This window comes from Heptranchias perlo, unplaced genomic scaffold (assembly GCF_035084215.1).
Source record: "Heptranchias perlo isolate sHepPer1 unplaced genomic scaffold, sHepPer1.hap1 HAP1_SCAFFOLD_918, whole genome shotgun sequence".
Taxonomy (NCBI): Eukaryota; Metazoa; Chordata; class Chondrichthyes; order Hexanchiformes; family Hexanchidae; genus Heptranchias; species Heptranchias perlo.
In genome coordinates, this window is record NW_027139959.1 from 10,001 (window position 1) to 26,575 (window position 16,575).

Below are 16,575 nucleotides of genomic sequence, written 5' to 3' on the forward strand. Positions count from 1 at the left end.
CGAGAGAGAGAGGGAGAGAGGCGGCGAGAGAGAGAGGGAGAGAGGCGGCGAGAGAGAGAGGGGAGAGAGGCGGCGAGAGAGAGAGGGGAGAGAGGCGGCGAGAGAGAGGGGAGAGAGGCGGCGAGAGAGAGGGGAGAGAGGAGGCGAGAGAGAGGGAGAGAGGAGGCGAGAGAGAGGGGAGAGAGGAGGCGAGAGAGAGAGGGGAGAGAGGTTGCGAGAGAGAGAGGGGAGAGAGGGGAGAGAGAGAGAGGGGAGAGAGGCTGCGAGAGAGAGAGGGGAGAGAGGCGGGGAGAGAGGCTGCGAGAGAGAGAGGGGAGAGAGAGGGGAGAGAGGCGGCGAGAGAGAGAGGGGAGAGAGGCTGCGAGAGAGAGAGGGGAGAGAGAGGGGAGAGAGAGGGGAGAGAGGCGGCGAGAGAGAGGGGAGAGAGGAGGCGAGAGAGAGAGGGAGAGAGGCGGCGAGAGAGAGAGGGGAGAGAGGCGGCGAGAGAGAGGGGAGAGAGTCGGCGAAAGAGAGGGGAGAGAGGCGGCGAGAGAGAGGGGAGAGAGGCGGCGAGAGAGAGAGGGGAGAGAGGCGGCGAGAGAGAGGGGAGAGAGGCGGCGAGAGAGAGAGGGGAGAGAGGCGGCGAGAGAGAGAGGGGAGAGAGGCGGCGAGAGAGAGAGGGGAGAGAGGCGGCGAGAGAGAGGGGAGAGAGAGAGGGGAGAGAGAGAGGCGGCGAGAGAGAGAGGGGAGAGGCGGCGAGAGAGAGGGGAGAGAGGCGGCGAGAGAGAGAGGGGAGAGGCGGCGAGAGAGAGAGGGGAGAGAGGCGGCGAGAGAGAGGGGAGAGAGGCGGCGAGAGAGAGAGGGGAGAGAGGCGGCGAGAGAGAGAGGGGAGAGAGAGGGAGAGAGAGGCGGCGAGAGAGAGGGGAGAGAGGCGGCGAGAGAGAGAGGGGAGAGAGGCGGCGAGAGAGAGGGGAGAGAGGAGGCGAGAGAGAGAGGGGGAGAGGCGGCGAGAGGCGGCGAGAGAGAGAGGGGAGAGAGGCGGCGAGAGAGAGGGGAGAGAGGCGGCGAGAGAGAGAGGGGAGAGAGGCGGCGAGAGAGAGGGGAGAGAGGCGGCGAGAGAGGGGAGAGAGGCGGCGAGAGAGAGAGGGGAGAGAGGCGGCGAGAGAGAGGGGAGAGAGGAGGCGAGAGAGAGAGGGGAGAGAGGCGGCGAGAGAGAGGGGAGAGAGGAGGCGAGAGAGAGGGAGAGAGGAGGCGAGAGAGAGAGGGGAGAGGCGGCGAGAGAGAGAGGGGGAGAGAGAGGGGAGAGGGGAGGCGAGAGAGAGGGAGAGAGGAGGCGAGAGAGAGAGGGGAGAGAGGAGGCGAGAGAGAGGGGAGAGAGGAGGCGAGAGAGAGGGGAGAGAGGAGGCGAGAGAGAGAGGGGAGAGAGGAGGCGAGAGAGAGGGGAGAGAGGAGGCGAGAGAGAGGGGAGAGAGGAGGCGAGAGAGAGGGGAGAGAGAGAGGGGAGAGAGAGGGGTGAGAGGAGGCGAGAGAGAGGGAGAGAGGAGGCGAGAGAGAGAGGGGAGAGAGGAGGCGAGAGAGAGGGGAGAGAGGAGGCGAGAGAGAGGGGAGAGAGGCGGCGAGAGAGAGGGGAGAGAGGCGGAGAGAGAGAGGGGAGAGAGGCGGCGAGAGAGAGGGGAGAGAGGCGGAGAGAGAGAGGGGAGAGAGGCGGCGAGAGAGAGGGGAGAGAGGCGGCGAGAGAGAGGGGAGAGAGGCGGCGAGAGAGAGAGGGGAGAGAGGCGGCGAGAGAGAGAGGGGAGAGAGGAGGCGAGAGAGAGGGGAGAGAGGAGGCGAGAGAGAGGGGAGAGAGGAGGCGAGAGAGAGGGGAGAGAGGAGGGACGGGTGGAGAGAGGGGGGGACGGGTGGAGAGAGGGGGGGACGGGTGGAGAGAGGGGGGACGGGTGGAGAGAGGGGGGGACGGGTGGAGAGAGGGGGGGACGGGTGGAGAGAGGGGGGGACGGGTGGAGAGAGGGGGGGACGGGTGGAGAGAGGGGGGGGGGGACGGGTGGAGAGAGGGGGGACGGGTGGAGAGAGGGGGGGACGGGTGGAGAGAGGGGGGGGACGGGTGGAGAGAGGGGGGGACGGGTGGAGAGAGGGGGGGGACGGGTGGAGAGAGGGGGGACGGGTGGAGAGAGGGGGGGACGGGTGGAGAGAGGGGGGGGACGGGTGGAGAGAGGGGGCGACGGGTGGAGAGAGGGGGCGACGGGTGGAGAGAGGGGGCGACGGGTGGAGAGAGGGGGGCGACGGGTGGAGAGAGGGGGCGACGGGTGGAGAGAGGGGGCGACGGGTGGAGAGAGGGGGCGACGGGTGGAGAGAGGGGGCGACGGGTGGAGAGAGGGGGCGACGGGTGGAGAGAGGGGGCGACGGGTGGAGAGAGGGGGCGACGGGTGGAGAGAGGGGGCGACGGGTGGAGAGAGGGGGCGACGGGTGGAGAGAGGGGGCGACGGGTGGAGAGAGGGGGCGACGGGTGGAGAGAGGGGGCGACGGGTGGAGAGAGGGGGCGACGGGTGGAGAGAGGGGGCGACGGGTGGAGAGAGGGGGCGACGGGTGGAGAGAGGGGGCGACGGGTGGAGAGAGGGGGCGACGGGTGGAGAGAGGGGGCGACGGGTGGAGAGAGGGGGGGACGGGTGGAGAGAGGGGGGGACGGGTGGAGAGAGGGGGGGACGGGTGGAGAGAGCGGGGGACGGGTGGAGAGAGCGGGGGACGGGTGGATGAGAGCGGGGGACGGGTGGAGAGAGGGGGGGGACGGGTGGAGAGAGGGGGGGACGGGTGGAGAGAGGGGGGGACGGGTGGAGAGAGGGGGGGACGGGTGGAGAGAGGGGGGGACGGGTGGAGAGAGGGGGGGACGGGTGGAGAGAGGGGGGGACGGGTGGAGAGAGGGGGGGACGGGTGGAGAGAGGGGGGGACGGGTGGAGAGAGGGGGGGACGGGTGGAGAGAGGGGGGGGACGGGTGGAGAGAGGGGGGGACGGGTGGAGAGAGGGGGGGACGGGTGGAGAGAGGGGGGGACGGGTGGAGAGAGGGGGGGACGGGTGGAGAGAGGGGGGGACGGGTGGAGAGAGGGGGGGACGGGTGGAGAGAGGGGGGGACGGGTGGAGAGAGGGGGGGGACGGGTGGAGAGAGGGGGGGACGGGTGGAGAGAGGGGGGACGGGTGGAGAGAGGGGGGGACGGGTGGAGAGAGGGGGGGACGGGTGGAGAGAGGGGGGGGACGGGTGGAGAGAGGGGGGGACGGGTGGAGAGAGGGGGGGACGGGTGGAGAGAGGGGGGGACGGGTGGAGAGAGGGGGGGACGGGTGGAGAGAGGGGGGGACGGGTGGAGAGAGGGGGGGACGGGTGGAGAGAGGGGGGGACGGGGTGGAGAGAGGGGGGGGACGGGTGGAGAGAGGGGGGGACGGGTGGAGAGAGGGGGGGACGGGTGGAGAGAGGGGGGGACGGGTGGAGAGAGGGTGGGGACGGGGTGGAGAGAGGGGGGGACGGGTGGAGAGAGGGGGGGACGGGTGGAGAGAGGGGGGGACGGGTGAGAGAGGGGGGGACGGGTGGAGAGAGGGGGGGACGGGTGGAGAGAGGGGGGGACGGGTGGAGAGAGGGGGGGACGGGTGGAGAGAGGGGGGGACGGGTGGAGAGAGGGGGGGACAGGTTGAGAGAGGGGGGGACAGGTGGAGAGAGGGGGACAGAGAGAGATGGGGACAGAGAGAGATGGGGACAGAGAGAGATGGGGACAGAGAGAGGGAGTCACAAAGAGAGAGGGGAAGAGAGAGAGGCAGAGAGAGAGCGGGGAGAGAGGCAGAGAGAGAGAAAAAGACAGTGAGAGGGCTGAGGGAGAGAGGGAGAGAGAGAGTGACAGAGAGAGGGGAGAGAGAGAGAGAGAGAGAGAGGGACTCCCTGCAAGAAAACGGGCCGTGTGTCGGTGAGGGACCCGGTGGTTGTTTGGGTGATGTGCCTGTCATGGTTGAATAGGTGCCAGTGTGTGTGACCTGTGGGTTGTGGGTGTGTGGCTTGCAACAGTGGTAATGTGTGAGGGTGAGAGGAAGCATCTGATTGAAAGAGTTTATTGCGAGGTGGGAGATGGGGGCCCTCCCTCGCTGGTGAGAAGCCATTAAACAGCCCAGAGAGGCCTGGCTGCTCGCAGGAATCGGGTAAATCACCAGGCAGGACCAATCCACTCTCTGCCTCTCACCTCCTCTCTCTCTCTCTCTCTCTCTCTCTCCCCCTCGCTCTCTCTGTCTTTTTCTCTCTCTCTGTCCCCCTCTCTCCTTCTGCCACTCGCCTCCTCTCTCTCTCCCCGCTCTGCCTTTTTCTCTCTCTCTCTCTCTCTCTCTCTCCTTCTCTCTCTCTGCCTCTCGCCCCCTCTCACTCTGTCCTTTTCTCTCTCTCTCTGTTGTCTCTGAATTTCTCTTGATTGAAAAGTACTCAGGTACGGTATGGCCCGTGTGTGTCTCAGTGTCAGCTCCTGTACATGTACAGTACACAGTGGGTAAAAGGGAACGATTCACTGAGAGATTGCAATGTTGAGTGTAACGGTTATTTGAGGGGTTCAGTCCCTAAACGGGCTGTGTTTTGACAGACACTTTTTAAAGTAAGGAGTTGAGTTTCGTTTCGGGAGGTGGGTACAATCCGTGTCTGGGACTCACTGGCCCTGTGAAATATTGAATTTTGCTCACAATATGGTGTGTTTGGATTAATAGGGGACAAGGTTTAACTGCACTGGGCTGGATTGTTTTATAAATCTCTCATTGACTGGGTCTTTCAGACCAGGATGGGAGCTGCTTCTCTCTCTCTCTGGAAACACCCTGAGGCAGTGAAACACTCTCTGACAAACTGTTCACAGGAACCAACCCATCAGACATGGGGATTAGACAAAAAACTGGGACTGGAAATGAGCCTCCCACCAACAGAGCAGAGAGAAGGAGGAAATCATCACACCTTCAAGATCTGGATCGGTTTTGTCTTTGGAGCAGGTTCTGGTTAATTTTACTGCTTTAAAGTTATGTTATGGGACCAGTGAGACTGAGACACACACACACACACACACACACACACACTGTGCAGTCAGGAGACACGTGTCCCTTGCACAGACATTGGGTTTGAATTGAGCTGAGCTGTGCCACAAATGAATATGGGATTAAAATCTCAAATTCCAATCAGTTTGCTCCCGAGCTTCCCCATGTGTCTGTGTGGTTCCATTACAATACAATTTCACATGGGGGCCCAAAATGGCTTCGGAATTAACACGATTTCTTTCTGAGTTGTCAGTGACCTTTTCAAAAATTAAACTTCAAACTAAGAAAACATTTGGAGGCTGTTTTCACATTTGGGCCCTCTGGGTGCTGCAGGACGCTCCCTGAAAGAGCTTTTAATTTCAATTAAGACCCGAGATATGTCACATTGTCAGCCTCTGAATAATAGTTTGATCCACTTTGTGTTATTTCTGAAAAGTTGCACTTGCAATGAACGAAGGGAGGAATTTGGGCTCGAACAGATGGTGATATTCTGTCGGACGGTCGGTACTGAGGGAGCGCTGCACTGTCAGATGGTCAAGTGTGTGTCTCAGTGTCAGCTCCTGTACAATGTCCCAGTGATCGTCCAGTGTCCCCAGAATGTCCCAGTGACCCCCCAGTGTCCCCAGAATGTCCCAGTGATCCCCCAGAGTAACCCAGACATTACTCACGTGGCCCCCATCGGGTCCAGGCTGCGGTGAAGGTCTCAGTCAGTCAGTCCCCAGCGGAGAGAACGATTCTTGGCCCAGGATTCCTCCTCCTCCTTCTCACAAAATGTTTCTTTCTGGATCATCTCCTTGCTGCATTTCATCGAAAAGCTTCCTGAGGAAAGAGAGAGAGAGAGAGAGAGAGAATTGATTAAAATACAAAAGCAAGGGATTAAAAAGGCACAGCAAGAGCCCAGAGCTCCCTCCCTCCCACTCCCTCTCCCAGTTACACCGACAATCCCTCAGCACCAACACTGAGACACAAATCCCGATTACAAACCAGAGAATCTAAAGAGGGAGAAAAGTTGGGAGAGAGACAGAGAGAGAAATACACTCAGGACAGGCTGGAGGACCCCGGCAGACTGAGAGATTGTCCCCGCCCCTGGGGAGGGTTTGGGACGAGACACACGGCCATCCCCTACCCCCGGGGAGCTCCCTGCTTCAGCCTTTGAGATATTAGACTGAATCTCAATGTGTCTCCCTCAGGGACCTGTCCGTTCTCATGTTAATCCAGGGACAGCCCAGGGCAGGACTGGTTTGACCAGGAGACCTGTCTGCTGGAATGAGCCACATTTCAAGGACCTATTTTACTGATTTGAAACCCTCACAGCCTGTCTCCCCCTCTTCCCTCACCCCAAACCGAGTCCCCCCGACCCTCAGCCTGTCTCCCCCTCTTCCCTCACCCCAAACCGAGTCCCCCCACCCTCAGCCTGTCTCCCCCTCTTCCCTCACCCCAAACCGAGTCCCCCCCACCCTCAGCCTGTCTCCCCCTCTTCCCTCACCCCAAACCGAGTCCCCCCTCCACCCTCAGCCTGTCTCCCCCTCTTCCCTCACCCCAAACCGAGTCCCCCCACCCTCAGCCTGTCTCCCCCTCTTCCCTCACCCCAAACCGAGTCCCCCCCACCCTCAGCCTGTCTCCCCCTCTTCCCTCACCCCAAACCGAGTCCCCCCTCCACCCTCAGCCTGTCTCCCCCTCTTCCCTCACCCCAAACCGAGTCCCCCCCACCCTCAGCCTGTCTCCCCCTCTTCCCTCACCCCAAACCGAGTCCCCCCCACCCTCAGCCTGTCTCCCCCTCTTCCCTCACCCCAAACCGAGTCCCCCCACCCTCAGCCTGTCTCCCCCTCTTCCCTCACCCCAAACCGAGTCCCCCCCCACCCTCAGCCTGTCTCCCCCTCTTCCCTCACCCCAAACCGAGTCCCCCCCACCCTCAGCCTGTCTCCCCCTCTTCCCTCACCCCAAACCGAGTCCCCCCCACCCTCAGCCTGTCTCCCCCTCTTCCCTCACCCCAAACCGAGTCCCCCCCACCCTCAGCCTGTCTCCCCCTCTTCCCTCACCCCAAACCGAGTCCCCCCACCCTCAGCCTGTCTCCCCCTCTTCCCTCACCCCAAACCGAGTCCCCCCTCCACCCTCAGCCTGTCTCCCCCCTCCCCTCATGACCCAAACACCCCAGGGACCTCCGACACATCCCACCCTGCCCAGCGTCCACATTTAAAGAACTAAAGTTGGGCGGAATCTGCTCCGAATACACAAGGGCTGCAGAGCTGGAATGGCTGCTGTTTCTCAGACAGTGTTTGACCATTTCATTCTCTCTGTGTGTTTACTGTAAAGAGCTGTGGAGGGAGCAGGGACTCCATCTCATTCTCACCTCCCCGGGTCTGGATGGCAAACAGGTTCCGAGCTCAGGGCACAGCACCATTTCAAACACTCAAATCATCCAAAGGTTGAGAAACGAGATTTAACTGACAGGTTTCCAGCCTCTAATTGAAGTTTTAATATAGAAAACATTTTAATAAATAAAAATGCTGCAGAAAGGTGAATAGAGTGAGGGACAGAGAGAGAGGCCTCTCCCTCCATCCCATAATACCAGGCCGCCCATAGTAACGGTCGCTGGGCCTGGGCCCGGAATCCGTTGCCCCTGGAAACCGCGCAGGAACCGAGCGACCCGAGAGCGGCCTCAGGCCCGACTCCCAGTCCCCGGCCTCAGGCCCGCCCCGACTCCCAGTCCCCGGCCTCAGGCCCGCCCCGACTCCCAGTCCCCGGCCTCAGGCCCTCCCCGACTCCCAGTCCCCGGCCTCAGGCCCGCCCCGACTCCCAGTCCCCGGCCTCAGGCCCTCCCCGACTCCCAGTCCCCGGCCTCAGGCCCGACTCCCAGTCCCCGGCCTCAGGCCCCTCCCCGACTCCCAGTCCCCGGCCTCAGGCCCCTCCCCGACTCCCAGTCCCCGGCCTCAGGCCCCTCCCCGACTCCCAGTCCCCGGCCTCAGGCCCCTCCCCGACTCTCAGTCCCCGGCCTCAGGCCCCTCCCCGACTCTCAGTCCCCGGCCTCAGGCCCCTCCCCGACTCCCAGTCCCCGGCCTCAGGCCCCTCCCCGACTCCCAGTCCCCGGCCTCAGGCCCCTCCCCGACTCCCAGTCCCCGGCCTCAGGCCCCTCCCCGACTCCCAGTCCCCGGCCTCAGGCCCCTCCCCGACTCCCAGTCCCCGGCCTCAGGCCCCTCCCCGACTCCCAGTCCCCGGCCTCAGGCCCCTCCCCGACTCCCAGTCCCCGGCCTCAGGCCCCTCCCCGACTCCCAGTCCCCGGCCTCAGGCCCCTCCCCGACTCCCAGTCCCCGGCCTCAGGCCCCTCCCCGACTCCCAGTCCCCGGCCAGTTCCATTATCCTTTTTAATGATCTTTTTGTACCTTTCCACCATTGGGAGGGTGGTGTGGGGAGGGAGCTGTGGGGGACAGTTCCGGGCTGGAGCCAGGGTGTAACCTCTCTGTTTCCCCTCCCCCAGGTGACGGACTCCTCCGGACACATCCTGTACTCTAAGGAGGAGGCGACTAAGGGCAAATTCGCCTTCACCACTGACGACTACGACATGTTCGAGATCTGCTTCGAGAGCCGCCTGCCCCCGGGTGAGTGAGTCCGAGGGGGGGGGTCCTGGGGTACGGGGAGGGCTCGGGCAGAAATAATAATAAAAGTGAAAATAGCTCACTGATAAGAAAAAGGGATGAGAACAAAGTCCAGCTCACAAATAGTGTCACAGGTAATATAAATACTTCAGGTTCATAAAAAAATACAGGAAATAATAAAATAACTGATTAAAAAATAATACAGCAGTGATAAAAAACAAGTGTGATATTTTTAAGAAGTGAGAAAAACAGCATCAGAACATACGAATTAAGAGCAGGAGTCGGCCATTCGGCCCCTCTGCCATTTGATAAGATCATGGCTGATCTGATTGTGACCTCAACCCTACTTTCCTGTCCATCTACTGTAACCTTTGACTCCCTTGTTAATCAGGAATCGATCTAACTCAGCCTTAAAAATATTCACTGACCCTGCCTCCACCGCTCTCTGGGGAAGGGAGTTCCACAGACTCACCACCCTCTGAGAGAAAAAGTTTCTCCTCATCTCCGTCTTAAATGGGAGACCATTTATTTTTAAACTGTGGTCCCCGAGTTCTAATCTCTCCCACAAGGGGAAACATCCTCTCAGCATCTGCCCCTTCGAGTCTCCTCAGGATCTTATATGTTTCAATAAGATCACCTCTCATTCTTCTAAACTCCAGCCTGTACAGGCCCAACTTGTCCAACCTTTCCTCACAAGATAACCCCCTCATCCCAGGAATAAGTCGAGTGAACCTTCTCTGAACCGCCTCCAAAGCAATTATGTCCTTCCTTAAATAAGGAGACCAAAACTGCACACAGTATATTCGAGATGTGGTCCAGTCGGTCTGTTGCCCAAAAAAGAGTTCTATACACAAGTGCACATAGCATAAGGAATAAAACAAGTGAATCATACAGTTAAAACAAGTATAAAAGGACTGTTCGCAACATAGCTGCCAGACTGGGCCTGCGGCAAGTGATGAGCAAACCAACACGAGGGAAAAACCTACTTGACTTTGCCCTCACCAATCTACCTGTCACAGATGCATCTGTCCATGACAGTATTGGTAGGAGTGACCACCGCACAGTCCTCGTGGAGACGAAGTCCCGTCTTCGCACTGAGGACACCATCCAACGTGTTGTGTGGCACTACCACCGTGCGAAATGGGATAGATTCAGAACAGATCTCGCAGCTCAAAACTGGGCATCCATGAGGCGCTGTGGGCCATCAGCAGCAGCAGAATTGTATTCCAGCACAATCTGTAACCTCATGGCCCGACATTTTCCTTACTCCACCATTACCAACAAGCCAGGGGATCAACCCTGGTTCAATCAAGAGTGTAGAAGAGCATGCCAGGAGCACCACCAGACGTATCGAAAAATGAGGTGCCAACCTGGTGAAGCTACAACACAGGACTACATGCATGGTAAACAGCAGAAGCAACATGCTATAGACAGAGCTAAGCAATTCCACAACCAACGGATCAGATCAAAGCTCTGCAGTCCTGCCACATCCAGTCGTGAATGGTGGTGGACAATTAAACAACTAACGGGAGGAGGAGGCTCTGTAAACATCCCCATCCTCAATGATGGCGGAGTCCAGCACGTGAGTGCAAAAACAAGGCTGAAGCGTTTGCAACCATCTTCAGCCAGAAGTGCTGAGTGGATGATCCATCTCGGCCTCCTCCCGATATCCCCACCATCACAGAAGCCAGTCTTCAGCCAATTTGATTCACTCCACGTGATATCAAGAAACAAGATTGGGAGTGTTAAGAACCTAGTCCCTCTCTACAACTCCTCCCCTCGCCTCCAGTGCTTCAATATCCTTTCTGTAGTGTGGGTCTCTCAAGTCATCAATGGATTGACTACATCTTTGTCCGATCTTACAGACCGTCTCTCTCTCTCTCTCTCCCTGCCCAGATCGCCAAGGCGGAGAAGCTGAAGCCACTTGAGGTGGAGCTGCGACGATTGGAGGATCTGTCAGAGTCGATCGTCAATGACTTTGCCGACATGAAGCAGCGAGAGGAAGAGATGAGGGACACCAATGGTAGGAGCACCCAGCACAGGCTTCAGTCTGCAACACCCGCCCCTTCTCCACTTACTGCTCTCGGTCTCGGGGACCCTGTCTCGTTCCTCGGTCAGCGTCACTCACCCCTCTGAGTCAGAAGTTTGTGGGTTTTAGCTCCCTCCACCTCCCGGGACATAAGCCCCTCTCCCCTTCTCTCCCCCATAGCACGAGCCTCAGCTTCATCCGGTTGTCCAGTCGTCCTGTGAAAGATGCAGTGGGCTCTGCTTCAGGCACTTTGTGGCAAAGCATCCCTTGCCCCAACTGCCCTCCACTAGCCCTCGGAGTAAAGAGGGGTGGTCTAGGGCTTGGGTACCAGGGGCCAGGGGTTAAAAGGACTGCAGGACTGATCCCCAGTGTCAAAGGGACTTAGTTTTTAAAAAACGTACATTTATTTCGCCCCTTCCACGACCTCGGGACGTCCCAGATCACTTTATAGCCAATAATGTATTATTTTGAAGTGTAGTCACTGTTGCAATTTAGGGAACAGGCAGCAAGATCCGCACAGCAAGATCCCACAAACAGCGTTGTGATAATGACCAGATAATCTGTGTTTTAGTGGCGTTGGTTGAGGGATAAATATTGGCCAGAACACCCAGGGGAGAATTCTGCTCTTCTCCCATTAGTGTCCGTGAGATCTTTTACGTCCACCTGAGAGGGGCAGGCAGGGACTCAGTTTAACGTCTCATCGGAAAGACGGCACCTCAGACAGTGCGGCACTCCCTCAGTACTGCACTGGGAGTGTCGGCCTGGATGAGGTGCTCGAGTCTCTGGAGTGGGGCTCGAACCCACCATCTTCTGACAAGGGGGCCTTGTCGAGGCAGATAAGATTCTGCATATTTTCATTCCAAGTTTGACTGCAGGATAAGGGAACGTGTGTACAAACTGGGGCGAGTGTGGGCAGGATGGAACACCCGGAGGGGAGGCTCTCAGTAGGGTAGCGGAGGGAAAACACAGAGTCCTTTCATGGACCGTTAGATGGGGTGCTCCATGGGCTGGAGGCCTCCACTCATCTAAACCAGGGAGTTGGAGTCAGAGGGCTGGGACCTTTCTACACCAGAGGGCAGAGTTGTGGAATAAGTTTTTGGGGAAGGACGGTATAAACGGGGTCCAGAGACAGAAGGGATCATTTGAAGCCCCTGGGATTAAAGGGACAGTGGCTGCATGGTTACAAAATTGGCTAAGGGACAGAGAGTAGTGATGAACGGTTGTTTTTCAGACTGGAGGGAAATATACAGTGGTGTTCCCCAGGGGTCAGTATTAGGACCACTGCTCTTTTGGATATATATTAATGACTTGCACTTGGGTATTCAGGGTATTTCAAACTTTGCAGATGATACGAAACTCGGAAATGTAGTAAACAATGTGGAGGATAGTAACAGACTTCAGGAGGACATAGACTGGTGGAATGGGCAGACACATGGCAGATGAAATTTAACGCAGAGAAGTGGGAAGTGATACATTTTGGTAGGAAGAATGAGGAGAGGCAATATAAACTAAATGGTACAATTTTAAAGGGAATGCAGGAACAGAGAGACCTGGGGAGTGCACAGACACAAATCTTTGAAGGTGACAAATTGAGAAGGCTGTTTAAAAAAAAGCATACAGGATCCTGGGCTTTATTAATAGAGGCATCGAGTACGAAAGCAAGGAAGTTATACTAAACCTTTATAAAACACTGGTTAGGCCTCAGCTGGAGTATTGTGTCCAATTCTGGGCACCACACTTTAGGAAGGATGTCAAGGCCTTGGAGAGGGTGCAGAGGAGATTTACTAGAATGGTACCAGGGATGAGGGACTTCAGTTATGTAGAGAAACTGGGGTTGTTCTCTTTAGAGCAGAGAAGGTTACGGGGAGATTTAATAGAGGTGTTCAAAATTATGAAGGGTTTTAATAGATTAAATAAAGAGAAACTATTTCCAGTGGCAGAAGGATCGGTAACCAGAGGACACAGATTTAAGGGAATTGGCAAAAGAACCAGATGGCGATGAGGGTTTTATTTTACGCAGCGAGTTATGATCTGGAATGAGCTGCCTGAAAGGGCGGTGAAAGCAGATTTAATAATAACTTTCAAAAGGGAATTGGATAAACACTGAAAGGAAACATTTGCAGGGCTATGGGGAAAGGGCAGGGGAGTGGGACGAATGGGACAGCTCTTTCAAAGAGCCAGCACAGGCACGATGGGCCGAGAGGCCTCCTGTGCTGTAAGATTCTAGGTGATGGGATTGACCTGTTGGAAAGGGACAGGGTGTCAGTTGTGGACAGAGTGACGCTCCCATGAAAGGCCTGCCATGTCCCTGCTCTCACCTGAGCTATTTAGCGAGAGAGGATCCAGGATGGGGATTCGGGGGAGGGAGTGACCCCAGGCATCAACCAAAGGCCAGACTCGGAGCAGCAGTGACCCAGGAGCAGGGAAACGGTGCTCGGGGCAGCAAGGTGAAAGGAAGAGGGAGGGCTGCCTTCAGTGAAGTGATCTTAGTGCAGATTGAATCCACTCCTCCAACCTGTTTGATGGGCCTCTCTCTCTCTCTCTCCCTCCCTCCCTCCGTGCAGAGTCCACCAGTGCTCGTGTCCTGTATTTCAGCATCTTCTCCATGTGCTGCCTCGTCGGCCTGGCCACCTGGCAGGTCTTCTACCTGCGACGCTTCTTCAAAGCCAAGAAGCTCATTGAGTAACGACGATGTGTGTGTGTGTGTGTAAAACGTTGGCCCGTGTGTGTGTCTGTCTGTGCCTGGAGAGTGTTCAGTGGGTGGGGTTAATTTACAATAATGTCTCTTTGTATTAAATGGGGTGCTTTGAACATTTAAACTGTAGGTTGTGTTTTAATTCGTAGCATTGCAGTCAGTAATTGGCCCCCGGTCGGTGTTTCAGACCAGTCTGAGGGAGTCCTGGAAACAATCAGTATCCTCAGACATGCCCTGGATCAGGAGGTGGGACCAATAGTGTTCGCTGCCCTGAGCTTTCGATGATTGATTGATTGTTTTCGGAAGGTACTGGGATTAATTCCACCCGGCCCCGTTGCTCCCCAGGAGAGAGAGAGACAAACGTCCGAACTTCTTTGGGAAAAATCTAACGTTTGTAGAAGTTCCTCTCCAACTCATTTGCCGGTGTGATGCTGCACAGTGTCGAGTGGATTCCTGGAGGAATGCTGCAGGGAGGGAGAGTGCACTGGGGGCTGCATTTCCTTCACTGTGTTGGACTTCACCTGATGGTCATCAGGCAGAGCTGGTGACAGCCGCTCCACCCTGACCCCGCTGCACCTTGAACCTCATAGGATCTTACAGCACAGGAGGAGGCCGTTCGGCCCATCGTGCCTGTGCCGGCTCTTTGAAACAGCTCTCCAATTAGTCCCACTCCCCCCTGCTCTTTCCCCGTGGTCCTGCAGATTTCTCCCCTTCAAATATTTGTCCAGTTCCCTTTTGAAAGTTATTACTCAATCTGCCTCCACCGCCCTTTCAGGCCGCGCATTCCAGATCAGAACAACTCGCTGGGTAAAGAGAGAATTCTCCTCCTCTCCCATCTGGTTCTTTCCAAAATTACAGTAAATCTGTGTCCTCTGATCGAACCCTGCTCCCCTCTAACCCTCGCCCTCCCCCCTCGACTCCCCCCCGGGCCTGCCCCTCGCCCCCCGGGCCTGCCCCTCGCCCCCCGGGCCTGCCCCTCGACTCCCCCCCGGGCCTGCCCCTCGCCCCCCGGGCCTGCCCCTCGCCCCCCCCCAGGCCTGCCCCTCAATCCCCACCCAGGCCTGGCCCCTCGCACTCCCACCTTAGGCTAACATTCTGCGGGCCGCGATTATCCCCGCTATCAAACCTCGCATCATCCGAGGGCCCCCGGTGGTCCTGCTCCCACTGGGTGAGGCCACAGCAGCTCGACTAGTTATTTAAGGCAGGGCCGTGTCCTTGTGACAGTCAGTCCAGAATAGTTTCAGTGAGCAAAATGGGGTTCACTTTTCCCCTCTGTGTTGATCCACCAGCACCAAGTTAAATGGCTGCACCAAACACTCTGTGAGAATGTGATGTGAGGGTTCGGGACTGTTTTGACAATGAATCCGGGTGGGTAATTTGGGGCCTGTATCTGACATTGGAGACTCCAGTTTGATCAGTGCCCGTTCACAGTCTGTCCAACACCCTGATTTAAATGTGCTGCTCGTGTGAAGGTTGCCAGTCAGACCTGCTGTGTGATGCCCATCTTGACCAGGGGCTTTACGTGCTTTTAATAAGTTCCCTGCAGCGAGCAAGTGCAGCTCTCCCCGTGTCTTTCAACACCGCATGGCGTGGGCCCACTGCAGGCCCAGGGGAGGTGCGGAGCCCGAGCAGTTCGACCCTCGGAGGTTCGAGGCAGGGACAGAGTGAAACTTGGACCGTTTGGGCGGCTCAAACTTCGAAAACTCGCCTCTCCTCCTCCTGCTCCCTGCGTGAGTGGCCAGAGACTGCGGCCTCTCCCTGTCCCTGTCTAAACCATTCCAGTCTTTGGGAATCTTTACAAACTCATTCCAAGAATAAAATTAATTTTCAATTGAAATCTGGAGTCGGGAGTGTGTTGTGTCAGAACAGGGCTCGGACAGCCCGGGCAGCTCACCCGGCCCCTGCCGGGTAGGTGGGGACAGGACTCGGACAGCCCGGGCAGCTCACCCGGCCCCTGCCGGGTAGGTGGGGACAGGGCTCGGACAGCCCGGGCAGCTCACCCGGCCCCTGCCGGGTAGGTGGGGACAGGGCTCGGACAGCCCGGGCAGCTCACCCGGCCCCTGCCGGGTAGGTGGGGACAGGGCTCGGACAGCCCGGGCAGCTCACCCGGCCCCTGCCGGGTAGGTGGGGACAGGGCTCGGACAGCCCGGGCAGCTCACCCGGCCCCTGCCGGGTAGGTGGGGACAGGGCTCGGACAGCCCGGGCAGCTCACCCGGCCCCTGCCGGGTAGGTGGGGACAGGGCTCGGACAGCCCGGGCAGCTCACCCGGCCCCTGCCGGGTAGGTGGGGACAGGGCTCGGACAGCCCGGGCAGCTCACCCGGCCCCTGCCGGGTAGGTGGGGACAGGGCTCGGACAGCCCGGGCAGCTCACCCGGCCCCTGCCGGGTAGGTGGGGACAGGGCTCGGACAGCCCGGGCAGCTCACCCGGCCCCTGCCGGGTAGGTGGGGGAGAGGAGCGGGGTTGGGGGGGAGCGGGGACCTGGGCTCCCGGCACATTTCCCTTCTCCCTGAGGCCTCTCCTTGGGCCTGGGGCAGGAGGCTCGATGCCTTTCACATCCTCGCATGCTGCAGCAACAGCGACAAGTTTCCCGGGGGCCGCTGGGCTGCTGCTCGCCGGTGGAATTTCCATCAGGGGCCGGGGCCCACCGTGACTAATGGCCACTGACCCAGGAAACTGGGTAATGACCATGGTGCGGTCAGGGGGCGATGGGCAGAATTCCCGCCCTCACCCTGTTGCCGGAAAGTCCAGGCATTGTGTCCACCGGTGACATCTCCATCCCCTGTGCTATTAACCTGGTATTCTGATTTTGGACGCCTTATAACCGCCAGGGAAAGCACAGTGCCTCCTCCTCAGCGTGGGCAACGCAGGTCTAACTGGTGCCCAGGCCTGGCACCAATGACCTGATAGAAGCTGTTCGACCTCACGGCCCAGGAAAGGTCGGGAGAGAAAGGCAAACGGATCAAATTTTCTTCCCTTTTTACAAGAAACGGCGTCTCTGAGAAATTATTTTGGAAAAACAAAACGGTTTATTGTTTCCAGGCACAATCTCTGTTCCCTGCGAGTCCAGGCCTGGTTTATTCCTGTCGAACCTTTACAGCCTCCGCTGCTCTTAAATTAAAGTGGCTGCTTTTTGAATTAACAGTTAATTCAAATTGAAATCATTTCTTAATTCCCACCACCGGCTCATTGAGCAGAAGTCAACTGTGAACTAACAGGAGGTGAGTGAGGACCCTGGGGATGAAAG

General features: G+C 58.1%; 1 protein-coding gene across 1 annotated transcript in view; it reads left to right on the forward strand.

The window, feature by feature from the left end:
- LOC137319870 (transmembrane emp24 domain-containing protein 10-like) overlaps nucleotides 1–13,454 on the forward strand; it is a gene marked incomplete at its 5' end in the record, with an annotated part of 23,446 nt that extends 9,992 nt beyond the window's left edge. Inside the window, 3 exons of the mRNA XM_067981781.1 lie at nucleotides 8,489–8,613; nucleotides 10,472–10,629; nucleotides 13,200–13,454. Of these exons, the coding sequence (XP_067837882.1) occupies nucleotides 8,489–8,613; nucleotides 10,472–10,629; nucleotides 13,200–13,321 (405 nt within the window). The remainder of the gene's footprint in view (nucleotides 1–8,488; nucleotides 8,614–10,471; nucleotides 10,630–13,199) is intronic.
- Nucleotides 13,455–16,575: the final 3,121 nt, after the last annotated feature.